Here is a 22,111-nt window from a genome sequence, read left to right as displayed (position 1 = left end):
CAAACATGAAGAGTTTCACCCACAGCATTGCATCCCCAAAAACAAAGTGGAAAGACCATAGTGTAGGAACCATGTAATCTAGGGAGGACTAAATAGTTCCATGCAAAATCTTCAATGAAGGCTCCATGAAGGTAACCTGCCAACTGTCCTTGCTGATAAAGGTGCAACAATTGGTCCCAAGAAAAAACTTTTATTTGCAATTCCATAGGATAAGTTTCTACCTACTGAGGCTCCACATGAATTTTCTAGGAATAATAGAAAGTTGAGTTGGAGTAGGGATTTAGTTGATGGTGCAGTCATTTAATGCAGTTTGGTGCACAATGCACCTTACCCAAGTCTAACCACTGGCACTCTCCATTGAGCCCCCACCCACCACATCAATGGAACATAGCTAATACCAGCGCTTCTGGAAGGCTTCATGTTTTTGTTAATTGAGCAGCCAGAGTGATGAGATTAGGATTTTACTTGTTAAGCTTCTCATTACTGAGAATAGTCTCTAGAACTTAAGATGAATGTCACAGTTTGCTTAGCCTAAGAGGTCCTGCATAGCTACCCTGAAATTATCCATAGGAAGACCACTGGAATTGGCTGGGTAGAGTGGAGAGGTTGCTCTGTCCAACTCACTTAAAACGACCAGTGTTGTTAAGCTGAACAACCAGTCATTGCCACCACCTTCAAGAGTTGGCAAAGTAAAGTTTGGATGGTTTTATCACACACCAGAGTCTGACAAATTATTTATAATCCATTGATTTTTGCTTGTGTTACTGTATCACATTATACCAGTTAGATGGAATGGTGAGGGGGCAACAGAAAGTACCATAAAAAAAGGAAAAATGTTTGGTGGAACCTGTTAGTACTGAAATCCAGGAGGGGGATTTCTATAAGATTTTGTCCAGATTCATGGTAAAGCAATTATTCAATCATTTATACAATGTTCAAGATGTTTAAAAGTAAGTTTTGCAACCTTCTAATACGCTTTATGTAATAATACTTTACCCCTTACCAATTTGACTTAGAACTGTTCCTTAGTGAGAGCAATCCCTTTAGGAACCTCAGCAATGCAGTTTTTACATTGGAATTCTGTAGACTGTATATGATGGGATTCATCACAGGGGTAATAGTTGTATATACTACATTGAAGACTAAATCCAGAACCTCAGAATAAGCTGGCATCAGATACCCTACTAAGCTTGTTCCATAGTACATACCAATGACAGTGATGTGGGATGAGCAGGTGGAGAAGGACTTTTTCCTGTTTTCTTTGGACTTCATCTTAAAGATAACAGAAAAAATATTAACATAAGAAAGCACAGTGCAGATCACTGGAATAAAGATTACTATCAAAATTTCTATACCCGTCACTACAAAAAACATTCGAGTGCTGGTGCAAGAGGTTTTGGTTAGTGACTTGGCATCGCAGAAGAACTGGTGGATGATGTTGGAGTGACAGGAGGACATGTACACAGCTGATAATGCAAACAATATGGAGTTTATAAAGGCAACTACCCAAATCCCAAAAATTATCATAATGCAATTTTTTTGACTCAAGATTCGATTATAATGCAAAGGGATGCAAATGGCGATATATCGATCATAAGCCATAATGAAGAGAAGAATTCCTTCAGCAGTCACCAAACCTGAGAAAAAACACAACTGAGTATAACATTGTGAGAAGGAAACAATATGATCTCCGGACAATAACATGTACAGTAATTTAGGAACCGTGACCGATGTATAAAATATGTCTACAATGGATAAATTACAGATAAAGAGATACATTGGTTTATGTAACTGAACTTCCAGACATATGACTGTGATAATGGAGGAATTGACAAGGACTCCAACCAAATATATCAAGAAGAAGAAAGTGGTTATAAATGGATTATTTTTTGTGTCTCCAGAAAATGGCAAAATGTAAAAATATTTGTAAGAAGTTTTGTTATTCATGAGTATTTCCTAGGTTAAAAAAAAACTAAACTAAATTTTGTAGAGAATTCATCATATCTAAATTATATACATTAAAAATGAATTTATTTAGCTGGAAAATGAAGCTTAGAAAATTGTACATTATATTGAGCCCCTATCAATAATATTCCATCTAAGAGGGCTAGTCGTAGAAATTTTTCTTTATCAAATAAACAAGTCTAAAATATGAAAATAATAGTGTTTTTCAGTATATCACTAATTCCAAATATCCATGGAAATATAATGGACACATTTGATTTGATCTGTTGTTTGAGAAATTAAAAAATAAGTTAAATATTAAAGTTTCAGACAATATTGCTAAATAAATATCTTTACTTTAAATGACACATCTAAATGATTTTAACTGTAATATGTAATAAAACCTCATTAGAGATCTACTTGGTAAAATCGTCTTGATACATGGTTATTATACTATAGTTAGAAAAAAATCATTCAACTGAATTATATTTTTAATTTAAAAAAATAATAAGTTGGCAACAATCTTAATTTTCTTAATAAAAGCAAGGAATCAGGCAAGATGAAACCTAGATGGAAAGTATTGACTTACACAGAATAGTAATAACATATTAGTAACATATATTGTTATTTTTTAGCTAAGAAATCACTACAATATCTTATCGAGGAGGGCAATAAATCCTGAAATATAAATTGTAAAGTTAACATAATTCTTTATGCTTGGCTGACTTACCTGTAACACAAGCCTTGTCTTTTTGGAAAGATCTTCATCGAAGCAACAAAGAGCTATGTAACAGTCGTATATATAATAGATTTAGCATGACCCATGAGATAACAAAGACCTCTAGGGTGAATCACTAAATTAATCTCTCTTCAGTCTTGATAATATATAATGATTTTCTAAGTTCTATCTTTTAAAAAGTTTGTTTTAAAGATCATAAAGAAACTTTTTGAAATTGACTTATTTAGATTTTTTTCTTATATGTAGATTTATTCTGTGGTTTTTATATAGTTTATCATTATAAAGTATAGGAAAGGGCATATATTCATATAATATATTGGGGCAGGAAACACGAGGTCAATGCTCTTGCACATCCATAATTTCGATCAATATGTATACTAAGAACTAGAGATGAGCGAGTAGTATTAGATCGAGTAGGTATTTGATTAAATACTATGGTATTCGAAATACTCATACTCGATCGAGTACCACTCGCTATTTGGATGGAAAAATTAGATGCAGAACCAGCATTGATTGGCCGAATGCTATACAGTCGGCCAATCAACGCTGGTTCTTCTCCTACCTTTAGAAGTCTTCTCCGTTCAAGAGTCCCCACGGCGTCTTCCGGCTCTGAATTCACTCTGCTAGGCATCGGACATGGGCAGAGCCGACTGCGTATGCCCGCGCTACAAGAAAATGGCTGCTTTGACTGTAAGCGGCCATTTTCTTGTAGTGCGGGCATGCACAGTCGACTCTGCCCAGGCCCGATGCCTGGCAGAGTGAATTCAGAGCCAGAAGATGCTGCGGGGACGCTTGAACGGAGAAGACTTCTCGGAGAATCCAGCCCGACCCTCACTCGTGGACTTGGTAAGTTCAATTTGATCGAATGTTGCCTACATCTGAAACGAGCATTTTTCCCCCATAGAGTATAATAGGATTCGATATTCGATTCGAGTACTCGAATATTGAAGGGCTACTCAAAACGAATATCGAATAGCGAATATTTCACTTTTCGCTCATCTCTACTAAGAACCTTATGTTCATTTTACTGAAAAGCATTAGATCAATGTATAAGATTGCGGTCTTTATCTTTTTTTTTTTTCTCTATCAGTATACTATGGTAAGTCTGTCTGTCCCCTCAATTTTGTTTTCGTTTTGCCTTGGTACCAGCTTCCCCCCCCCCCCACTTCCCATTTGGCCCAGTTGTTTTTAATTAGCAAGAGACTTTAAAAGGGACCTGCCTGACTGAAGCAATATGGTAAAGTGAATTTTTTGAGATCTGTTCACATGCTGCAGTGCTCCATGGTTTCTGTTGCTCCTGTGCCTGTGAGGTGGTGTGGGAACTTGGTCTGGTGGCTAGGTTGTTGCTGGACCGCTGGGTCACTCCTCCAGTGTGCGCTGCATTGCTGTGGTGTTGGACTCTGTGCAGCGCCGCACCCAGCAGACTAGGGACCCACTATACAAAGGCTGCAGTAAAGTGACTAGTGGGCTTATGCACCTTGATCAATATTATAGATTTTGCTGAAAAGCATTAGCTCAGTGTATATACGATTCAGATGTACGGTCCATGTCTTTTTTTCTCCATAAGTGTACTTCCATAATTTAGTTCTTTCCAACATTCCATCCTCTCTTCAATCAATCTACTATAAGACCTTACTCATGTTGGCCATTTTAAACAGTTTTTAAAAAGCAGTTTTCAACACTTTTCAATGCACTGGATCCATGAAAAATGAACAGCATGCTGATGGCATCTTTATCCTGTCCATAATTTCTATTTTTTACTTTACTTATTTTCTTTATTATTTTACATTGTGTCAAAAGGTCATAGTAGACTGTTGGGGGCATCTTAATACTATCTTTTTGGTGGGGGTGACTGATTTCCCCTGTAATTAGGCTGGATGCCTATAGGATTGCAGACTTAAGTCCATAACTGCTGAGCTTATTTGGGTTCTCCAAGACCCAGCAGCTGTAACAGTCTGTGATTTCTGGGGGACTACACGACCACCAGCTTGGAGTGAAGCCGAGGCATGGCGACTCCCATAGCTGTGTATACAGTGCTCATTGCGTGCAGTTTATGTAATGATCAGGAAGGGAGGGATGCAAATAAACTGTCCCTGCCTTCTCCAGCAGTAGTAATAGCCAATCCCCAGTTCTGCTGTTGTACAATTTTGTGCATCACATTACACATGTTAAGTGTAACGGGTAGGAGAGCAACATAAAGTACCATAAAAGGCATTCAAAAAATGTAACCTTTCTATGTACCTTCTAGGCTGCAGGTCTACAGATGTGTACCAGAGTGTGGTAGGGCAGGAAGTTTAGGGTTCAGGACCTGGTCAAGGCACCTCTTGTACTCAGTTCTGCAAACTGAGTGTACAACTGGGTCAGCAGAACTGGGGGAAACAATCTGCATTTACTCCTGCTCTGCTAGACCTGTATAGCGTGGTTGTACACTGCATCAAATTACATCAGCTTAGTGTAATGGTAGAGAAGACAGAAAGTACCATAAAGGGTATCCAAAATGGCCAGTCCAGGAGCACTACACAATGCCACATGATCACTCATCAGGAGCATGATGGTAGTGACAACCAAATGGGAGCATGAAGAAGAAAAACACCTTGGTGTAACATATTGTTATGGTCAGCAGGGTTTATTAAAAAAAAAGTAAACAAATGAAAACCCTGCGGAGCCCTCTGGGCTTCTGAACTGCCAACACCTAGTGTGAACACTGTCTGACAGTTGATGTCACTTCCAGCTAAATTAAAGGACCAGATGTGCTCTGTTAACAAGCTCACAGAGTCCTGTGCAGTCAGAGCAGCCGCCCAAATAAACTAACTGGCTAACCGGAACTCCTGGACTAGCTAGAGACCAACTAAACCCAGTGTGATGCTGTTCCACCCAACCACCAAGGCAACTACTGTCAAGCCCACTTCCAGTGACCCCAGACTGAGAAGGAATGCTAGCTAAAGCCACTGAGTACTATCACACACATACATGGCAGCATGCTGCCTTACTAATAGTGACATTGCTGACTCAGGGGAGATTACTAGCTAGGGCAACTAAGGTTTACAGGCTGGAACCCACACATACACATACACATATACACACACACACACACACACACACACATTATTTCAGGTTTCAGAATGTGATCATAGAGCTCCGGGCATCCAGACCAGCTCCCTTATATAGGCAAGGGGCGGTCACCAACAAATAGCCCAGCTGCCCAATCCGAGCGTCCATTGGTCGACACACCAGTCCATCAAAGACTCGACCACACCCGGCTGTTGCAAGGAAGGTTAACCCCTGCAACCCTGGATCGTACAGAAGAACAGGCAGCGACGCCCATCTCATGACCGCAGCTTCTGCACAATCCTAACACATATTAACACTTAATACCAGAAGGAAGACTTAAAAATAATTTTCCAAGTTCATGGTTCAGATATTATTCAATCCTTTATTTAATACCCAATCTGTATACAGTAAAGCCCTGCAACCTTCTAATACACTTTATGTTTTAATACTTCAGTCACTCGCCTACTGCTCTTTATAGGACATTTTCTTTATGAACCCCACAAATGCAGCTTTAACATTGGCATTCTGTAGACTGTATATGATGGGATTTATCATGGGGGTGATAGTCGCATAGACTATATTAAAGACCAAATCCAAAACATCCGAGTAAGCTGGTATCAGATACTCTGCTAAGCATGTCCCATAGTAAATAGAGATAACAATGGCGTGGGATGAGCAGGTGGAGAAGGCTTTTGTCCGACTTTCCTTTGACTTCATCTTGAAGATGACAGAGAAAATATTAACATAAGAAATCACAGTGCAAGTCAGTGGGACAAAGACTATTACCAAAATCTCTATACCTGCTACTACAAAAAGCATTTGTGTGCTGGTGCAAGAAATCTTTGTTAGGGACTTGGCATCACAGAAGAACTGGTGGATGAGGTTGGAGTGACAGGAGGACATGTACACAACTGATAACACGAACAATAAAGAGTTTAAAAATGCGGCTGCCCAAATCCCAAAAATTAACAGGGAGCAATTTTTTTGACTCAATATACGATTATAATGCAAAGGGATGCAGATAGCGACATATCGATCATAAGCCATAAAGAATAGGAGAATTCCTTCAGCAGTAACCACAGCGGAGAAAAAATACAACTGAGTATAACATTGTGAGAAGGAAACAATATGATCTCCGGACAATAACATGTACAGTAATTTAGGAACCGTGACCGATGTATAAAATATGTCTACAATGGATAAATTACAGATAAAGAGATACATTGGTTTATGTAACTGAACTTCCAGACATATGACTGTGATAATGGAGGAATTGATAAGGACTCCGACCACATATATCAAGAAGAAGAAAGTGGAAATGAAAGGGTTATTTCTTATGTCTCTAGAAAATGGCAAAATGTAGAAATACTTGTAGGATGTTTTGTTATTCATGAGTATTTCCTAGGTAAAAAGGGACGAAATGTATTATAGATTTCAGTATATTGAATATTAATTTAAAGAAAATAGGAAAGGAGAAGAGTGAGCACATAAAGCAAACTGATAATAAATGGTAACAGAAGTGACTGCATCATCTAAAGACAAAAAATTATCCTTTAGAGTTTCGAGCTGAAACTTAGTCCCTGGCATTAAGGACTTCAACAAAATAGTCACAAAAGAATTAAGGTGTCGTACAAATCAGCCAAAAATGTCCAACGAACAGCTGGCAATCTGGTGTGTAGATGTCACATTTCAGTCGATTGAAAGCAGATGGGCTTTAGATATATTGGATATTTTAGCCTACTGTTTGTGATATGAGCATTTGGCATGATCGGCTTCTTTAGATTGATCATCAGCCAATGTGCCAGACTCGCTCCACTTATTAGCAGCTAAAATAACCTCTGATCAGGTAGTTATGGTTGATGGCAGGATTGCTTGCCTGAACAATCCCATCATCAATTTGGCGGCCACATAATCGCCCACCAAAACCTAAAGTGCATGGCTTTAGCTCAGTAGACTCACAAATATTTCTGCATCTTCTCATCAAATAAAGGTGTATTTTAATCAGAAAACTTATATAAAAATAATACAAAACTTTATAATCATCCAATCTTAGATTTACGAAATACAAGACTCTAATTTCAGTATACCTAGCCCAATACAAATACCCATGAAAATAAAGTGGCCAAACTTTGTAAAATCTCTTGTTTTGGCAACTAAACAAAATGAGCTATTTTGATGTTTCAGACACATATTTGGGAACGAAATATATAAATGCTTTAAATACATGTAATAAAATCCAGTAAGATGTGAGGAATATTATCACCATACTGTAATTGTAAAAAAAAAGTGTAATTCCAATGTATTATATTTGTATTGTATTTTTATTTTAAAAGAAATAATGAATTGAGAACAATCAGAATTTTCCCAATGAAAGCAGAGCATGTGCACAAAGAAAAATACATTGCAAGTAATATTAGAAAATAATTTGCAGCTTCCTGGCCAAATGAATTTTGTAAAAAAAAAAAAAAAAAAAAAGAATAAAATAATAATAATAATAATAATAATAATAATAATAATAATAATAATAATATAAATGATAATAATAATAATAATATAAATTATGATAATAATAATAATAATAATAATAATAATACAATATCCCACCTGTGTAGTAGCTGCCGTAACAGCTCCTGAAATATAATCTACAACTTTCTCATAAAAATTTTTAAGCTTGGTTAACTTACTCGGGGCTTAAGTCTATTTTTAAAATCTTGAGTGAAACAAGAAGGAGCTTTGTAGGAGATTTATATATTGCTGGGACAATCTCAGGCTTATGACTTGGCATTACTCATGAGGAAAAGAGACCTTTCCAATGATCTCATCACATTCTTGTCTCTCGAGTCTTATTATAAAGATTCACTAAGTTCAATATTTTAAAAGTTTGTTTTAAAGTTGATAAAAAACTTTTTGAAGTTGACTTGCAGATTTATTTTATGGATTTATATACAATATAGGAAATGACATGTATTCAGGTGACATGTTTGGGGGTAGGATTGTAGCATGGACAGAAGAGGTAAATGTTCTGGTGCTTTTAGGTTTGTCCACCTTTTTTTTTTTTCAAATAACTTACAGCCACACATTTTTCTCCCAAATAAACCCTTGTAGCACTTACAAGCCATCAAAATGGGCTATTTTTTCTACAGAAACATTGCTTTTTTCTTAATAACCACCATATGCATCTAGCAAACCACAGGCACAAGTGTTTCAGTACTAAATGAGTAATTTTTGGAGCATTTTAAAAGTTAAATAATAACAAATAAAAGCGAGTGTCAGCGCAGTGTATGGTTAAACTCTGACTTTGTACCATTCATTTTTTTTCATTTAGCTAAAAATTAGATAGTTTCCCAGGAGCCGTATGACTATTCTATGCTAAGTTTTATAGATAGGTTCCTAGAAGCCCTAAGAGTATTCTACACTATGTTTTATAGATAGGTTCCTAGGAGCCCTGACAGTATTCTACACTATGTATTATAGATAGGTTCCTAGGAGCCCTGACAGTATTCTACACTATGTTTTATAGATAAGTTTCTAGGAACCCTGATAGTGTTCTACACTATGTTTTATAGATAGGTTTTTAGGAACCCTATCAGTATTCTACACTGTGTTCTATAGATAGGTTCCTAGGAGCCCTGACAGTGTCATACACTATGTTTTATAGATAGGTTCCTAGGAGCCCTGACAGTGTTCTACACTATGTTTTATGTATAAGTTTCTAAGAGCCCTATGAGTAGTCTTCACTATGCAGGCAGAAGCAGTGAATAGAAGAAGCCTCTGCGCTGGATAGTTTTCTCACAGCACTGGGGACGCCCCCGGTGCTGTCTGAGTGCTGGGGACCGCCACGAGAGCCATGAGTAAAATAATTAGGATATGGACAAAAAACAGGATATTTAAGGAACAGCGGATCTGAGAAGACATCTAAAGGTAGGAGATGAATAGCCTTTTTTAAGGCTATGCCGACATGAATTTAGCTTAAAACGGGATGCTAATGATAGAATCTCTTTAATTTTATATGTGTGCTATAAGACTATGCCCCTGTTGAATTATTTTTTTTTATAAATTTGATAAATTTTCTAAAAACTTTTTAAACAAAAAAAATGTACATTTTTATAACAACTAGAATAGAATACTTTATTGGTCCACCTGGAAAATTCATTATACAACAGCTCACAGTGCATTGGGAGACATGTAGGGATACAAAGATAAAGAAATATACAGATACAGAAATATACAGATATGAATTTATCCTCCTCATGTCAGACATTCTGGCATTGCCTCCCTAGGCAGTGACAGCAAACAAAAGATATCTATAGGTTGTGAGAAATACCTGCCACTCCCTTCTCCATTTACTGTGTGAAGAAGTCCCTCCTCCCTCCACTCACTATGAATCCATCTTAGCCGGCAGGTAACTAAATTTGGAGCTTCCCTAGTAACAGGAATTGAACAACAAATTAGCTAGAAGGGAGACACCTAGTGGCAGAAATTTAAGAGAGGTTTTTCAGACAGAAAACAGCAACATTTTTAAATGCAGTAGATTACATTTTGGTTGAGACTCACATTCTCTATTAAATGAGACTAAGCAGTCTGAAACATTTGTGACCATTTTAGATTTAATGTAGATTAAGGTTTTTCAGGACTCAAAAATTTAATCTCAAAATTCCTGATAAATCCCAAATTTTTGGAAATGAATTTGCATGAATTGAACAAAATGGTGGCCAGTTTTCCAGAGCAAGGATTAAAATGACGAAACAAAGAATTAATCGCCTGTCTTAGGCCTCTGGGTTGGTCTTTGGAACTTTAAATGCTCTAGTGCTGTTACATGCACGGGCCTCCACAAAACCACTGAGGCCTTTAATTGACCTTATTTAATTAAAAGTCAATGAAATCATGACTGGGCTGCTGGGCTTTATGTCCTGGAAGTGGCCAAAGAAATGAGTTACCAATTTCAAATAAGTACTTCTGGATTGATATTCTTGCTGATAACCAAACTTTGTCAATACAAAGGATGAATAATACCAGTTTATAGACTGGGAACTACTTTGAATTAGGAAAGACTGGGTCCCTTAACCTTTGACTGAGTTCCCACAGGAAAATCAGAAACTACACACCAACACTCACCTACAACTAGACCCCTTGAAAATTCAGAAGTTGAAGATAAGAAGGCTTTACTGGCCCCCCACACATAATTATTCTCCCTGCCCCCTTTACTAGCCCCCACACAGTATATTGACTTTTTAATGGCTCCCATACAGTATACCGTCCCTTCACTGTGTTCACCTACTATATTGCCCCCTTTATTGCCCCTAAACTATACCTTATTGATCCCCTCATAGTATACTGCATAATAGGGTCATAATTATGAAAGTCAGGATCCCACAGTAGGCTTTTGACTGGGCGCTAGAGATGAGTGAACACTGTTCAGATCAGCCGATCTGAACAGCACGCTCCCATAGAAAGGAATGGAAGCACCTGTGACGCCGGCCGGCCGCCGGCAAAGTCAGCGTCACAGGTGCTTCCATTCTTTTCTATGGGAACGTGCTGTTCGGATCGGCTGATCCGAATAGTGTTCTCTCATCTCTACTGGGCGCCACACAGTCTAATGCCACCTTTATTGGCACCACATTGCATAGCACCCCCTCTACTGATCCCCACACATAGTATATTGACTCCTTTATTCACTCCCATACAGTATAGCATATCCATTATAGATTACTATACAGTAAGTGCCCCTGTTACAGATCACATACAATAAAAGACTTCTGTTACAGGTCCCCATATAGTAAGGGTCTTCCTTACGGGGACCAACACAGTAAGGCCCCCAGTTATAGGTTCCCACACATTATAGTCCCCCCCAATTCAAGCCCCCACATGGATACTTTAGGCTTCTACCTACTAGATATTTTTCTTTGCTTGATTTTAACATGACCATGACCACGTCTCTTTCAAGTTATTAGTGGCCCAAAGTTCTAACTAATAGGTTTGACCTATTAGACCATAGAAATATGTATGTTCTAAGTCACGTGTTACATGATATAGTATAGTAGAATTAAACCTCTATAATAACACAAAGAAATTATTTCATAATCCTCAAGGTAAATTTATGGCATAATCACTTTAGGAGCAATTACAGGAAAACTCTGAGGAATAACCCCACAAGGATACAATTCCCTATTCCCCATGGCTACAGAACAACTAACCCTTCCCCAGAGCATTGACTAGAATAAATTCGGTGTTTTTGTGCTGCAGGATTTTTTTTTCCACAAATAGGTAAAATATTCTCATGTTTGTAACTCGGCTATTAGAATTATCAAGATATACTTAAAGAGACAATAACCCTGCGGTCTTATTTCTATGTGCAATATTGTTGGTGGACTTTGAGGGAGAAAATTAACAAAAAAATAGTTTAGAATCCTGAGATCTTGAAATCTATGAGTTAAACTCAATGGGTTTAATAGGTTCCTCTCTTTGACTTCAATGGGTTCAATGGGTTCCTTTCTCTTCTAACCCATTGAAGTCAATGGGAGGCTTTTTTTTCAGCGATGAAATTCCACAAAAAATTCCTCACCATTTTCCTCCGTGTGAATGGACCCTTAATGTTCGTCAGATTTATCCTAGGTGCCGGTTGGTAACTCTGGTGTATTGTCCGACTGTCTTCTCTAGGTTTTCGCTACTTATGCGTTGACTTTGAATCATTAATGTTACTAATAATTTATAGAAAATATAACAACAGCAGCAACAGAATAGCCAAAGAATTAGCACAAATACAATAATTCACACAAAGGAGATCCAGAAGACCTTGGATTGGTTACAATACTTGACTGTATGAGGTCTCACGTTTTTGTGTGTTTTTTATTTCTGCTTTATAATGTGCATACTTAGGCTAAAATCCTAGGCACACATAGCTTAACTTATATTCTTTTTATACCTGTGCTTATGAAACTCAGTATATTGTGCAGAATGTAATGTATAGTCAGTGATGACTTTCTGGAGGCTCAAACCTCCTCCTACAATGGCATCATCCCAAAAAATCGCAAATATAGGACTGATGATGCAGTGACCATGTAGTGAACACAATGCCACAAATGTATTTGGCTGGGCATTAAGTACCATCTGCCACCAACATCTTGAAACAATGGTCCAAATTTACTAATAGTGAGATAGCGTAATCTTAGACAGAGAGTTTGATACTACACCAGATTTATCACAGTGACTGATATTGGATGATAGATCTGACTTATCTTTACAGTCTACTCTAAGTTTGCACCACCCTTTTGTTGACTTACTTTGAGCCAGATTTTTATAACACCATTGTAACAGATTGACACAGTATTAAGATAATATATACAATATAATAAAATAAAATCTATTGTCTTGTAGGCTGCCATTATGAACCAAACATTGATCGATGACTTCCATATCAAGCCATTTTTCAGTCCGAGTTCGGACAAAATATTAATTTTTAATATCTTCCTCTTTATCTATCTCATTGGGTTATTGATGAACTTATTGATTCTGGTTGTCATATATGTCAATGATCACCTCCATGTCCCTTTGTATATATTCCTTTGTAATCTGTCCTGTATAGACATCTGCTCTATAACGTCTACAATTCCTAAACTTCTGGACATCATCCTCTCTGGCAATAACACAATATCCTTCGCCCAGTGTTTCACACAGACATTTTTCTTCCTAGTGGCCGCTAGTGCCGAGGACATGCTATTATTCATTATGGCGTATGACCGATACGTGGCAGTCTGTAACCCCTTGCACTACCACCATTTATTGAACAAGAAGATTTGTATTCTCTTTGTATTCGCAATTTGGGTATCTGCCAGTCTGAATTCCTTATTGATGACTATTCCAGCATCCAAGATGTCCTTCTGTGGATCCAATATCGTTCATCATTTCTTCTGTGAAGCTAATACCTTGACTCGGATGTCATGTGCCGGAAAAAACATTTTCTATACCATTGTCTACTTCGAATTGCTTATGTTTGGACTTTGCCCATTTTTGTGCAGCTTGACATCTTATGTCAAAATCCTCAATGTTATTTTACAGATTAAATCAAGAGATGGAAAGAAAAAAGCTTTCTCTACCTGCTCATCACACCTTGCCGTCATCATCCTCTACTACACAACCGGAGCGTCCATGTACATTATCCCTCCCTCTAAATATTCTCATGTTATAGAACAGATTGCCACTATTCTGTGCACAGCTGTGACCCCAATGTTGAATCCTCTGATATATACTCTGCGCAACAAAGAGGTTAAAAAGGGATTGAGGAAAATTTTGGGGATGAAATATCAAGTAGACAATGAATTATGATAAACAAATCCATACATTTCTGTAATACAGTACTGAACTTTACTTAAAGGGATCCTATCAGTAAAACTCAATTTTTTCTGACTAACACATAGGAATAGCCTTAAGAAAGTCTATTCTCCTACCTTTAGATGTCTTCTTTGAGTGGCCGTTTGGTATAAATCCCGATTTTCTTCAGATTGCAAAAGAGTTCTGTTGCAGCATTGGGGCGGGCCCCAGCGCTCAAACAGCAATGGGGGTGTCCCCAATGCTGCGAGAGAACTCTCCAGCACCACCTCCATCTTCTTCAGAAACGTCTTCCTCTGGTGCTGGCTTCAAACTTCTAGGCCTCGGGCCTAGGGCAAAGCCGACTGTGCATGCCCACCAGCGACAAGAAAATGGCCGCTTACACAGTATTGTAAGACTCCATGAACCATTGCTGTCCCGCCCTGGAGCCCAATTTTCATGCAAAAGAGAGGAACAGTACCTCATGGCATGTCTTGCTTGGGCTTTGATCTCAGCTCTAGAATTCCAGGCAAAGCCTGTTTCCCTCATTTGCATATGTATAAGATGCGAATTTACATAAAAATCAGACTATAACTCTCAATGACAGAGCTATATATGAAAATGATAGACTCACCTCTACAAGGTACTCGGATTAGATATATAATCCGTTTACTGCTGACTCCCTTTAATACAACCTTGTTTTATACAAGCAATAATATTTATCTCTTGATATCGGTTTAATAGTGGACAACCCTTTTAAGGTTCTTGGTATTGTCTGGAACACATTTTGGGTTATTAGGGATTTGATGTTATTTTGAGAACACAATCTATTCTATATCGCTACGTATCCATGATTTTTTTATTATCTGACATGAAATCAGAATAAATCTCTCCTGTTTTAGGTTAATTAGGATTACCAAAATTATTTATATTTGCCAAATGCCGGAATAAGATAATTTTAAGGCTTTTTTAAATTACCGTATATACTCGAGTATAAGCCAAATTTTTCAGCCCAGTTTTTGTGCTGAAAAAGCCCCCCCTTCCCCCTCGGCTTATACTTGAATCAGCAAAGAAATATTTTATTTTTTTTTTTTTTTTTTAGGAGGGGGGGGTCTATGACCAGCCACAATATCAATGAATAGCATCTCCCATAAAATAGTGCAAAAAAAATAAATAAAAGAAGATTTTTAAAAAATATAAGTTCTAAATCACTCCTGTCCCTAGAATACATACAAAAGTAGAAAATGACTGTGAGACACAAACACATTAGGTATCCCTGTGTCTGACAGTGCCGGTCTACTGAATATAGGGTATCTGCAGTGCTCCTGTTCCGCCGGGAAGGTTTTAATAGGAGCACTGCAGATACCCTATATTCAGCCAGGCTGAATTCCAAGTGGGGGGAAAAAACCCAGTCCTCAAGCTCAGGGAAGGGGCAGACAGACAACCAAAACACCCCCTCCCCTTTCCCAGCACCCAGCATCTACTGCACCCAAAAACTCCGACCATTTTTATTTTTTAAATTTTCCAGTAGCTGCTGCATCCTCCCCCCCCCCTCCCCTCGGCTTATACTCGAGTCAATAAAGTTTCCCAGTTTTTTGGTAAAATTAGGGGCCTTGGCTTATATTCGGGTCGGCTTATACTCGAGTATATACAGTACTTTATGCAAAAGCTTACATACACTACGATTACTATGCCTTTCAACTATTTGGGACAGCCTATATGGTGATGTCATGTCTTTGGAAGCTTCTAATAAGCGTATTGGTAACATGTGAGATAATTAGTGACACACCTGTGGATGTTTTTCAAGGCATACCTGAAATGCACGGCTTCATGGGAAAGTCTAAAGAAATCAGGAAGAGAATTGTGACCACTGAGGTCACTACCTGTGACATAACAAGTCTCTTCCTCAGGCCTGACCTCATGTGACCACTGCGGCCAACCAGCGGCTTCAGTAGACAGGATCTGTGTTGTCGCAGCCAGCGAACAGTTTCACTTTGAGAAGACGCCAGAGCAGATGGACCAAAACTCCCTGGAAGGACACCAGAACATCCGGAGAGGTGAGTATGATTTTTTTTTTCCACCTCTCCGGTTGTCTGGACAACCTCTTTAAGTCCACCAGTTGTAGTGGCTACTTGTATTTCCATGTATAACAATACACAGATTTTATTTTTAGAAGAAATCATAAGATCTAATTGTTAAATCTCAAGATATAAAGAAATAACCTAAATGATAAATACTCTATTAATAAGGACCGCAGGGAATAGTCCAAGATTCAATAATTATATTGTTTTTTTCTAATGTTTCTCAATAATCGACTATATAAGCAATGCTAAAACCATTCTACTCCCTGACACATACACATGTCAAGGGCACGCTATCCAACATTGTACTGGTAAGTTTATTTGTTTTAGCTTTCTTTTGTTGACATTGTAATCTTTCTTTTTACTTTCTATTCGCATTTTATAGATCGTAGTTTCGGCACAGAATCAGAGAGAATTTCAATCCTTCTAAGACCTTCCTACAAAGTCTGTAGAGGACAGGGTCTTAGCCAGTAAAAATGTGGTGGATAATAAACATGTATTATTTTTTATACTACTTTCCTACAAATCTCAGGAACTGGAAAGCCAAACTATAGATATCTTGAAGCATAGAACAAAAATAAAAAATTGTCTCATATCTTATCTCTCTCTCTCTCTCTCTCTCTCTCTCTCTCTCTCTTATAGATATCAATGGCAGAGATTTGGTGGAACTATGGATGATATTCTCTGAAATACTCATTTAGTGTTGTAGACTCCCCGGGTATTGTGACCAACCATTTTGAAATTTCAATACTATATGTCACACTGGTATTAGGAAAGGGATCTGATTTCCTATCTGGAAAACATACCATTTTGGAAAAATACTAAATTTGTCATTACATATTGAACCCCAGTGTATGAGTTTATTACAGTTCAGAAACCAACACCATCTGGTTCTATTGTTCTAAGCTGCCGCCTTCTAGATATTTCTTTATTTCTCTTTTCCTTCCTCCTCTCCATGCATTTTCACTAATTTCCACTTCCCAAATAAACAGGTTCTGACCTCAATCCCCATCACAATCTTATGTTTTCTGTTCAATAATGTTCATTAAAAAAAAATTGAAATCCTGATGGAGAGACGATGTCATAGGATGGACAGAAATTAATCCTGACTGCATTGAATACAGCAATATAAATAAGGTTGGCTAAATACAAAAGCCCCTCAAGGCTAAACTATAAAAAATAAAAAATTCTTTCCCAGCTCCAAATGCTATATTGGGGTCTGTTGGGTATCTGTAGTGATGTCTTGTATTTTTAACCAAAAATTCCTGCGTAGAGTATGACTGGTTAGTACCTTGCCTTAACCAAGTTTGTAAAGATGACTCTGAAGCAAGGGTCAGGTCATGCTAAAAGCACAATACTGGTGGTGTATGGGAAAATAGAGTGTCTACCAAATATCAATGTATTCATGGTGTTTGGTAATGATGACATAAAGATTTGTCCTTCTCCTCTTGGTTCATCATATCAAAAGGTAATTGGCAGAGATAAACAACTTTATGAATAAACATGATTTTGGGCTACGCTTTCTTGAGACACTTGGCAATACTGTAATGAATTTGTTCCATAACAATATGGAATCCTTAAAGGGATTCTACCATTGAAATGATTTTTTGGGCGATCACATGTCGGAATAGCCTTTAGAAAGGCTATTCATCTCTTACCTTTAGACGTGGTCTCCATGGTGCGCATGGAGACCGATGGCCATTTTTGGGAGGCCGCTCTTGCTCTTGTAGTTCAATACAGGAGTGGCCTCCCAAAAATGGCCGCCGGCCAGCATGCGCACTCGGCTCTGCTGGTGTCTCTCTGGCAGAGCCAACTGCTCAGGCGTCGGAGGTGACGTAGGAGGAAGATGACAGAGAATGGGAGGATCCCGCCAAAGATAGGGGAGTCGCTGGAGCGTGTTTTCGAGCAGCAGTGGGGACGCCCCCATCGCATTTTCGCCCCCATCGCTGCGAGAGAACTAATTTGCATACTGGTAAAAGCCAGTATTTCTAAGGAACGGCGCAGCGGAGACCACATCTAAAGGTAAGAGACGAATAGCCTTTCTAAAGGCTATTCCGACGTGTGATTGCCAAAAAAGTTTATTTCAATGGTAGAATCCCTTTAACCAAACTTGAGATACGGTAAAGGGGGACACATCTGTATATGAATGTGAATGATGTTGATCTGTTGCTCTTTACAGTATGATATGCTATTCTAAACTATAAGCTACACAATTTCTTATTTTCTATTCGCATCCAAATTTGGAAATAAGATTAGGATACGGAGATACATCTCTGCCATTACCCAACTTACAGATGAAGAAAGGAAACATGTACAACTATGTTAAAGACTATGTAAAGGTTTGAGCACTTAAAACGGTTGTTCCCTATGGACACTTATCCTTATCCATAGAACAGGTAAGAAGCGTCTGATAGCTGGGAGCTCGATTGTCCGATGTTCTCAGCTATCAGGAGAGTGTGGGATCCAAAAGTCCCCCTAAGGCCTCCTTGTGAATGGAGCACCAGTGTACTTGTGTAACTAGTGCTCCATTCAATTATATGTTTTGGTCTCCCGTTTTCCTGATCACTGGGGGACCCAGCGATCAGTCCTCCAGAAATCATACACTTATCCTCTGACCTGTGGATAAGTGTCCAAAGTGGCACAACCCTTTTAAGGTTTGTTTGTGAACGGAGTTTTAATTCTTAGAACATTTCTCTAACTCATCTTTCTAATTCGGGGGAATTTTTCTTTTCTTGCAGAATGTCGAATCTGATGACCAATCAAACGATTATAGAATTCCTCATTCTGCCGTTCTCTTCTAATACTAATAATAAATTGATCATTGTCTGTATTTTCTCTTTCATATATTTGAGTGGAATTATTGTGAATTCGGTTATTATTGCAGTGATATGTCTCGATGTTCATCTACACACCCCAATGTATCTGTTCTTCTCTAACTTATCCACAATTGATATTTGTTACACCTCAGTCACTATCCCCAAACTTTTACATATAGTATTATCTGGGAATGGCCTGTTATCTTCCACCCAGTGCTTCACCCAGATGTACTTTTTCCTTGTTGCAGCCGGAGCAGAGGAGATACTTTTCTTTGTAATGGGTTTTGACCGATACGTTGCTATTTGTCATCCCTTGCACTACCATCAGATCCTGAGCACAAGGAACACTACACTGATGGTGTTCTTCATGTGGGTTTTTGCCTTCATAAACTCATCCTTCATCACCATCCCTCTTTCTAACTTGACCTATGATTGGGTTGTTATTCTCCATCAGTTCTTCTGTGATGTTTTCCATGTATTTAATGCATCCAATGGTGGATCCACAGAGTTTTATATTGCAATGTTTGTAGAATGGATTTTGTTTGGACTCTTCCCCTTCTTTTGCAATTTGCTGTCATACGTTAAAATCTTTGGTGTCATTGTACGCATAACATCCACAGAAGGAAGGAGAAAAACCTTCTCTACCTGCTCGTCCCACCTCATAGTCATGATGATCTACTATACCACGGCGACCTCGCATTTTATGTTGTCTTTCCACCAAACAGAAATTCTAATCAGTCAAGTCTCGTCTGCTTTATTTTCTACAGTTGTACCCATGATAAATCCGCTAGTTTATAGTCTACGCAACAATGAAATCAGAAAAGCTCTTCATAAGTTGTTGAAGATATTCTTTTAACCCATTCTTGACATCCACCATTATAGAATGGCAGATATAGGGTATTTATATATGGTGCCTGCTCAGAAGCAAAGCAGGGCCATAAGTGCCAGGTGTCCTATGTTTTATACAGCAAAAAGCAGGCGGTAATGTCTGTGATCTGAGTCTCAATCTAGATGTCTGGTCCACCATGATTTCCACCAGGGGTGAACCTGCTCCTTTCGCCGCCCGAGCGAAGTACAGAAAGCGCCCCCCCCCCCCCGCCGGGAGGAGGGGGCGGAGCGGGGCGTGGCTTAGCGGAGGGGGTGTGGTGCCTCAGAAGGGGGCGGGGCTTAGCACAGTTTGCCAGGAGAGAGCAGGCCCGGAGGCTGCCTGCGCGCTGCCTGAGCGTGAGGGGAGGCTGCTGGAGCAGCGCTGCTCCAGTGGCGTCCCCAAACCACCGCTCCGTGCTAAGCCAGTCCAGGACAGCTTGTCCTGGACTGGCTTAGGTTAGCAAAAATGCCGCCCTCCCTGAGGCCCTGGCATAGTGCCGCCTGAAGCGCTCGCTTCAGGTCGCCTCATGGGAGGTGCGGCACTGATTTCCACTTGATCCTTTGTTATTCCATCGTTCACATTCTTTGTCTACAAACCATACTTAAATTGTAAACATCATAGAAAAATAGTAAAACTTTTTAATAAAAATTTCCAGTATTATTAGCATCATAGCTATTCAACACAGCAGCCATTCTTCCTCGTGATTCCACTATACTCTCATTTCTGTTGTTAAAATGGTGCAGGGCTTTTCTACACTAAAAGTAGTCATTTATTACACACGTTTTGGAAGAAGAAACTATAACTCCCATTGTACTTCACCTCTGATCACCATCCCCGGTGTCAGTGGGCACCCATTTTTGTCAATTGTGTGGCTATTCAGTAACTTCTAAATTGCTGGTCATTTAGCAGACCTTGATCAAATGATTTTTTCACTTTAGACCATCCGTTTATTTCCTTGTTATAAAAAATAATTTGTATTTATTTATTTTTTTATAGGACCTGGAATCCTCTCATTGTAACTTTTCATGCTTTAGACAACTATTGTTATCCCTACCATGAGCCCAGGCTGCACCAGACAGACTAGCAGAACACATGACCACATATTTCAGTCCTACATAATTAGTCAGTGATTTTATCTAAATTTCCAACGATTATACCCATTTCATCCAAACTTTATCCAACATTTTTCCAAACTTTAACCAAAATTTGTTCTTTAGCTCTGCCCTGTGCCCAAGTTGCACTGCAAACAACCAGCAGAGCATAATGGACATACTTTAGTTCTGCATCCCTGTGACTGATAAGTGACTTTAGTCAAATGTCCCATGTTTATATCATCAAATGACACTGAAAGAGCTTCAGCATTTCGGTTTGCTGAACTCCCAAACCTGTCACAGCCTTGCCAAATATCGCCAAATATACATCCAAAGAACATGGCTGACATACACCATATGATTAGAGATGAGTGATTCCAATCGGATACCATGAGGTAAACGCACTAAAAATTTGTATCCCTTCCCACCTTCCCTGGCGCTTTTTTTACACCAATAACTGTGCAGGGGAGGTGGGATGGGAACGACAACGGAGGCATAGAAAAAAAAATTGGAAAAAGTAATTGGCTGGCTAAACCAGGTGACCTCCACTTTATACGAATGGTTGATTTCAGATTCGGGTAATATGAGACTGTGAACTATGTGACTGTGAGACAGAGATAGCTGTACAGGCAGCGTTAGCTAGGGATTACCTTTATTTAGGTGGGAATGTTACTCACACAGCTCTTTGGGGCTCTATCTCTTTGGGATCCCTGTCAGTTTGCGATATGCGGGAGCTGACTTTTTCCCATGGGAATGCATTGACCAGCATTGATTGGCCGAAGGCCTACAGAGTACAGCATTCAGCCAATCAACGCTGGTTCTGCCGAAGGCTCATCTGTGAGGAGGCGGAGTCTAAGATTGGTCCATAGCAGTCATTGTGGTCCAATCTTAGACTCCGCCTCCTCCGGCAGAACCAGCGTTTATTGGCCGAATGGTGTACTCTGTGTGGCATTCGGCCAATCAACGCTGGTCAATGCATTCCTATGGGAAAAGTCAGCTCCCGCATATTGCAAGCTGACAGGGATCCCAAAGAGATAGTGGCATAATACAGGTTCTTGGGCATGATGTAGCAGAGCTGAGTGTGCACTGAGCTCTGCTATCTCTTATCACTGCTTCATAGTAATTGCAAGACATATCAACCTACTGTAAAGTTAACACAATTTAACCATCACCAGACCTGCCTTCTGGTGCCATATTTTTGCTGATGACATCCAATT

General features: G+C 38.9%; 2 protein-coding genes across 2 annotated transcripts; one reads left to right on the top strand and one right to left on the bottom strand.

The window, feature by feature from the left end:
* Positions 1–6,196: 6,196 nt before the first annotated feature.
* LOC142217125 (olfactory receptor 1f45-like) lies at positions 6,197–7,126 on the bottom strand. Its single transcript, XM_075285316.1, has one exon. It carries the CDS (start codon positions 7,124–7,126, stop codon positions 6,197–6,199), a length of 930 nt encoding a protein of 309 aa, XP_075141417.1.
* Positions 7,127–13,117: 5,991 nt separating this feature from the next.
* Positions 13,118–14,056, top strand: LOC142217124 (olfactory receptor 1C1-like). Its single transcript, XM_075285314.1, has one exon. It carries the CDS (start codon positions 13,118–13,120, stop codon positions 14,054–14,056), a length of 939 nt encoding a protein of 312 aa, XP_075141415.1.
* The last annotated feature ends 8,055 nt before the right edge of the window (positions 14,057–22,111 follow it).

Source organism: Leptodactylus fuscus, chromosome 8 (assembly GCF_031893055.1).
Source record: "Leptodactylus fuscus isolate aLepFus1 chromosome 8, aLepFus1.hap2, whole genome shotgun sequence".
NCBI classification, from domain to species: Eukaryota; Metazoa; Chordata; class Amphibia; order Anura; family Leptodactylidae; genus Leptodactylus; species Leptodactylus fuscus.
This window is presented reverse-complemented; position numbering and strand designations above follow the sequence as displayed.